We start from the raw sequence: 6000 nt of genomic DNA on the forward strand, positions 1-6000 counted from the left end.
AAAACACATGTCTTAGAATCTGAAAAAATGTTCTAGTGTTCTAAATACCCCACACTAAAATTTCGGTTTGCATAAAATAAATCATTTCAATTTGAGTTATTTGACAACATGATGTATAGTATGGAGGGTTCCATTTATATATTTATTTATTTTTGGAGTGAATCAAATTCCATATCCCTTATATGTTACAATTCAAAATAAACTGCATTAAGTGCAAGTCCCATTAATTTGCATTAACACCAATAGCACTATGTTATCTCAGGCCAAATACAATTGTACAAGGTATCGTCACTATGTCGCTTCAGCACATCTTTTTGATGCTGCCCAGAGTGGCATGGGCAGCCTGCCAGAGATTGAGCTCCAGCTCTGGCTTTCCAGAGCTCCTGTACCCCCAGGAGGGCCCTTCAGGCCTGCAGCAGCCTGCCCTGCCCAGCTTCCTGGCTGTACCCTCTACCAGCAGTTCAGGGAGCCCAGGCCAGCACCTGCCATGACAGATCCACAGCCCCTGGGTGCTGGCTGCCTGTCCCCAGGCTCTGGCCCTTAGGTACCACCCCCCCCCTCCCAGGATGACACACATTGGACATTGTAGATCGTTTTCATGGGGAAGATGGTGCTTTATTGTATGTAGGTGGGTTGGGTGGTTGAGGGTCTCTGTCTGGGGAGGAAGAGGAGAGGGGGGCTCTGGTTGATGTAAGGGAAATAAAAACTTGCTCACTGCAGACATGTCTCAGAAGAACATGGTGCTAGGGGCAGGCTTGGGTTGGGGGGTCCGTGGGGGGCAGAGCAGGTGGGTTAGAGCAGGGAGTGCTGGAGGAGGTGGTCAGCCATTGCGCCACCTGCACTCAGTGCCCTGGCCCCACTGGCAGGTGCGCGGCTCTCCTGGTGCCTTGGCAGGGGTGGGCCACCACTGTTGCTGCCTCCATGGGTGGTGCCTACCACCTGCCACTCCTGCTACCACGTGTCCTCCGCTCAGGCCTCGCAGAAGAGCACCCCTGGGGCTTCATAAATGTTGTGTAGCACACAGGCTGAAATGATGACCCAGGGGAGGTTGTTCTTGGAAAACTCAAGGCAGGCAATGAGGGTGCACCAATGGCTCTTGTGGCGGCCAAAGGCACACTCCACCAGGACACAGGTCTGACCCAGGCACCAGTTAAAGTGGGCCTGGCCAGGGTCCAGGTTGCCAGAGTAGGCCTGCATGAGCCAGGGCAGGAGCAGGTAGGCAGGGTCCCTGATGAGCAAGGGTGTGACCATCATAATGCCCAGCTGCAGGTCCGGCACCAAACAGCTGCTTTGCACCAGGGCTGGCAAGCCAGAGTTCCTGAAGACACGGGTGTTGTGGGTGCTGCCTACCCAGCTGGCACTCATGTGTATGAAGGCCTTGCAATGGTCTATGATTATCTGGAGCACCACAGAGTGAAATCCCCTCCAGCTGTAATAGGGGCAGTCACCCTGGGGCAGGCAGGTGACAGGGAAGTGGGTCCTGTGTAGGGGCCAGATGCACTTGGGGTATCCCAGGCTGTGGAACCCCAGCACCACTGCCAGGGGGTCATACACACAAAGCCTGGTGTCCCTCAGCATATCCTGGAGGGCACCACAGACCTCCAGGATGTCCTCCCTGACAGTGGCCTTGCCCACACCAAACAGGTGGTTGGTGTACCATAGGCTTGCTGGTGTGGCCAGCTTCAGCAGGGCAAGGGCCATCCAGGTGTCCACAGGGAAGAGTGGGTGCATGGCAGTGTCCTGCTGCACCAGGTGCAGCTGGAGCTGTTCCAGAAGATCCTGAAAGGTGGCCCAGGTCATCCAGAATGCCTCCAGCCACTTCTCATTGTCCAAGGTATGCTGGACAACATGCAGCCACTAGTCCACACTGGCCCAGTAGGCCAGAAGCAGTGTGGCTGGAGGCCCAGAAGGGCAATGGCAACACTAGTGGTAGTGTCCTGGAGCCCATCATCAGCATCCTTGATGGATGGGGTGGATGGGGTTGAGGTGGAAGGTAGGTAGCAGCTGTGGCCCTGGAATGATGCACAGCAGGCAGGCAGGCAGTTGCTGGACCTGGGGGAGCTGGGAGGGCCAAGAGGGCCATGAAACAGACAGTGGTCAGCATGGGAGAACCAGTGTGGTGGCTAGCAGGAGCCTAGGGCACTGGTCATGGCTGCCAGGGTCAAAGGCTGGAGCAGCCACGGTACAAGGAGGCACGGACAGTGAGGAGAGTGCTGCTGTGTGCTGCCCCTGTGGTGGGCACAGCTGCTCTTGGCCAAGGAAGTGGCTGGCCAGAGAACAGCATGTGGGACTGGCTTTTAAGGAGGGCCTGGAGTTCCCCCTGGTGGCAGCAGGGGCCCATTGCAGTGCCCTAGGAAGTGGCAGCAGATTTGCTGCCACTTTAGCAGCAACTCTGCTGCCACTTCCCTGCATGTGTAGACACCTGCCCAGAAGTGTTTACTTGTGAGTAATGTACTCATGAGTAAACTGTTGCCATAGAAAATATACATCTAGACATGCCCAGTGGACGCATCTACACAAGACATTTACTGTGCAGTAGATTAATTAGCTGTGTTGTATATGCTGCACGTCTACACGGGCCCCCCTCTTAGGAGTAAACTAATGAAATCCACAGCAGAATAGTACTTATATTTACAAGTTAATACAAGTAATATTCTGCTTCCTAGTTTTTTACTCTGCAGCAGCGCATGTGTAGATGCTACCCCTGCTGGCTAGGCCCATGCTAAAGTACCCTCACATTTAGGTACTTTATAAAGGTCCCAGCCAGCCCCTCCACAGCACACTGAGCCAGGGGGAGCAGCCCCAGGCTCACAAACTAAGCCCCTGGTCCCCCTGCCAGCTGAGGCTGCTTTAATCTGGCTCAACATGCTGCAATCCCAGGTGCATGTGAAGATGCAGTGCTCAGGAGCAATAAACTTTCAAGCAATAAGCGCTGGCATTTATTTATGCGCCTTAATTACACATTTAGATGTGCCCAGTGGTGTCTTGGGCTATTGTGGTTAAGACAGACCAGTTTCTATAGCCAACGGCATAAAGGGGAATGATGTAATTAATTTTACTTTCAGCTATTTTTGTTTTCCCCAGTTGAAGGACCTCATATCCATTTACAGTTCAATTGACTAGTGGAAGCCTTCAGTGCAAATCTAAATCAAGATTCACATATATGTGCTTCTGAATGTATAGCAAGTCACCTTATCTACTGTACTATTACATCCCCATACTCCTGCTAGGAGGATATGCAAGTGAAGTAACTCAGAAAAATCAGCAAATGAGAGTAGCGGCAACAACAGATTTAGGGCAAATTTCTGGTTGTCTTTCAATACAAGGGTATCATTAATAGAGTTATATCAAGAATGGAGGATGTGGTGTAAGATCCTGGAAAGGTTTTTATTTCTCCCTATTCACTGCCTATCAAATAGAGGCTTGCTCAATAGTGTTGCAGGCTCAGCAGTACAAGTACAGTACATGCTGCTGCTGAATGTTCAGCATTCTACAGGCACCAGGAAAACAGAAAATCGCATGGCGTGTACAAACACCCTCTGACTATTTCCAACTTTTACTGTGACTTCTGTAACATAGGTGTTACACATCTGTAGTTACAAACTTACTCCTGTACTAGCTGGGATTAAAATTAAAAATAATTAAAAAGGCCTTTATCCAGCCTCCAGTTTTGTAAGTGAAATGGGTTAATCAGAGATACAAATATTATAATTTGTATCAATAATTAACTGTGGAACCTTAGATACAAGTGAAGTTATCTGGAAGTGCAATGATGATAACTGCATATTTAAAACAAGTTTGAGCTTCAGAACTTGATTCCAAAAGAGAGCACTTTTCTCTCTCAGTTCATGTAGTTAGGCTTAATCTACACTCCAAATCTGACTGATTTAATACAATAAAGAATGCTTACCCTTTGTGTAGACATTCTTAAACAGTTTTAAAGTGACCTTTTACCTGTCTAAGCATTGCTTTGAAGGCCATGAATCGAAGCCTCATTGTAAGATTCTCTCCAGCTTTACCAAACGTGAAACCCTGTTTGAGATGAAAGAATGGTTATTATACAACAAAATAATAAAAAATATTTATCAGGTACACATTTAAGTGAATACCAAAAATCCCACATTTTAAAAGTTTAAGGATACCTATTTATATCCCAGCTAGTTTTAACAAACAGACCATCAAAAAACTAGTGGAAGTACCTTTCCTAAAATGGTTTACAATAGTCACTAGTAACCTTTTTAGGTTATGGGGTAGAATGACCCAGCTGGGTCACAGTTAAGTGGGCGGATGCTAGGACCTGACTGCTGCCACTTCTCTGTGCCATGGCACAGGACAAGTCCCCACTACTGCTGATTCTCTCTGCTGTGGCATGGGAGAAGCCCCCACTGCCAAACCCTCTGCCTACTGAATGGATCCAAAGCCCCATAATTGCACGCTAGAACAAGCTGCTCATGGATTGGATATAGATTGCTGACCCCAGGTTTGAAGCAACCCCTTGATCTTATTTTAATTTTACTTTTACTTACGTGAATTACTTCTTCATACAAAGAGATAATTTTGAATATCAGTAGCACCATCTTTCTGGTATGAGGCAATCAATAAACTAGCTGTGTAAGTAAAATTAATTTTGGGACTATGCTTCATCATTATATACTTAGCTAACTACAAACATTCTGAGGAGATAACGCATTGATTAGTCAGCCAAAATAATGACACATACCTGAAGGAAAAACGTAAAAAAAGAAGTGATTCCGAATCCTAAAAATACCAATGCATACATGTCGGTGGTATTTCTAACAATAGTTTCATCTTTTTCTACATAAGCCTATAAAAGAATTTTAAAATTTTATTTCATTGAATCAGACTAAGAGATGCAATCTTTTCCTGTATTTTGTTGTCTTACAAACTCACGAACAATGTCAATGTATGTACTAAAGATGATTAATGGCATAACAAGTAAATTCCATGCTGGAACACAACTTTTTCTTAGAATTTTGGAATCTCATGTAATACTTCTGGATTTTTCCAAATTATTTCTTCATCACTACTTTTCCACAATAAAACCTCAGAATCAGGCAGAATATCTCCAAGGGAGTTCCCATTGTGAAAACGAAGCAACTGCTCCCACACCTACATTGAAGCAAGTTTGCTGCCTGGTACAGAATGGAGGGGAGAGACTGTTATGATCCATTCTTATCCTGACCATCCTCTCCTGTAGGAAAAGACAGTGTAGCTGGCAGGGCAAAGCAAAACAAACTTATTAAAATGTGTGTGATGTAAATGACAAGCAACCAGAAAACCTTCTGGATAGAATTTTCAGTAAATACTGGAATTGTTGTCCACTTGATTACAAAACTAGAGTAACTTATAAAACACAAGAGTGACAAGAAAACAAAACAACTTAAACTAACTTAACACTGGCCGAATCTAAACGAGATGCTGACTGCGCAGTAGCATCATGTAGAAGGAAGCATGATGTGACACTATTGTGCAGTAGTCAAGTTACTATGCGGTCAGCATCACTAAAAAGCTGTTTAGCAATGCTATTGCAGAGTAACTGTAGTCAAATCCCCCCCCCCGGCTGAATCAATTCAATTTCTGCATGTTTCTTCAAATTACATAGATTGAATTGATAAAGTGAAGTAATGTTCACTTTTGAAACCAGAAAGGCAACCAGACCCCTGCAGTGGCCCATACCAGTAGCCAGAGGGTGCTAGAGCATGCCTCTCAGCCTGCAGACCATTGTAGAAGGCACCAAAAGGCAACTGAGCAGGGCTCATCCTTGACTGGCTGCCCAGGACAATGCCTTGCTGCCCCCTCCAGGGGGAAAATAGTCCCTTCAGCCCCAGGCTGGCTGGATGCCTGCACCTCAGTGGGAGTTCCCCACCCCTCACAGGGTCGCCCTACCCCTGGTGGAGAGAGAGGATTTCCCCCTTCCCACTCCTCAGTGGCAGGTGGGAGAGGGAACAGTCCCTCCAGCTTGAGGCTGGCATTCTCCAC

General features: G+C 46.8%; 1 protein-coding gene across 1 annotated transcript in view; it reads right to left on the minus strand.

The window, feature by feature from the left end:
- LOC109308449 (phosphatidylcholine translocator ABCB4-like) overlaps positions 1–6000 on the minus strand; it is a 101488-nt gene that overhangs the window by 34000 nt on the left and 61488 nt on the right. Inside the window, exons 18-19 of the mRNA XM_019532750.1 lie at positions 4721–4825; positions 3955–4032 (exon numbers count right to left, since the gene is read on the minus strand). Coding sequence (XP_019388295.1) covers positions 3955–4032; positions 4721–4825 — 183 coding nt within the window. The remainder of the gene's footprint in view (positions 1–3954; positions 4033–4720; positions 4826–6000) is intronic.

The sequence above is a fragment of the Crocodylus porosus genome, unplaced genomic scaffold, assembly GCF_001723895.1.
Source record: "Crocodylus porosus isolate Cpor-Errol unplaced genomic scaffold, CroPor_comp1, whole genome shotgun sequence".
NCBI lineage: Eukaryota > Metazoa > Chordata > Crocodylia > Crocodylidae > Crocodylus > Crocodylus porosus.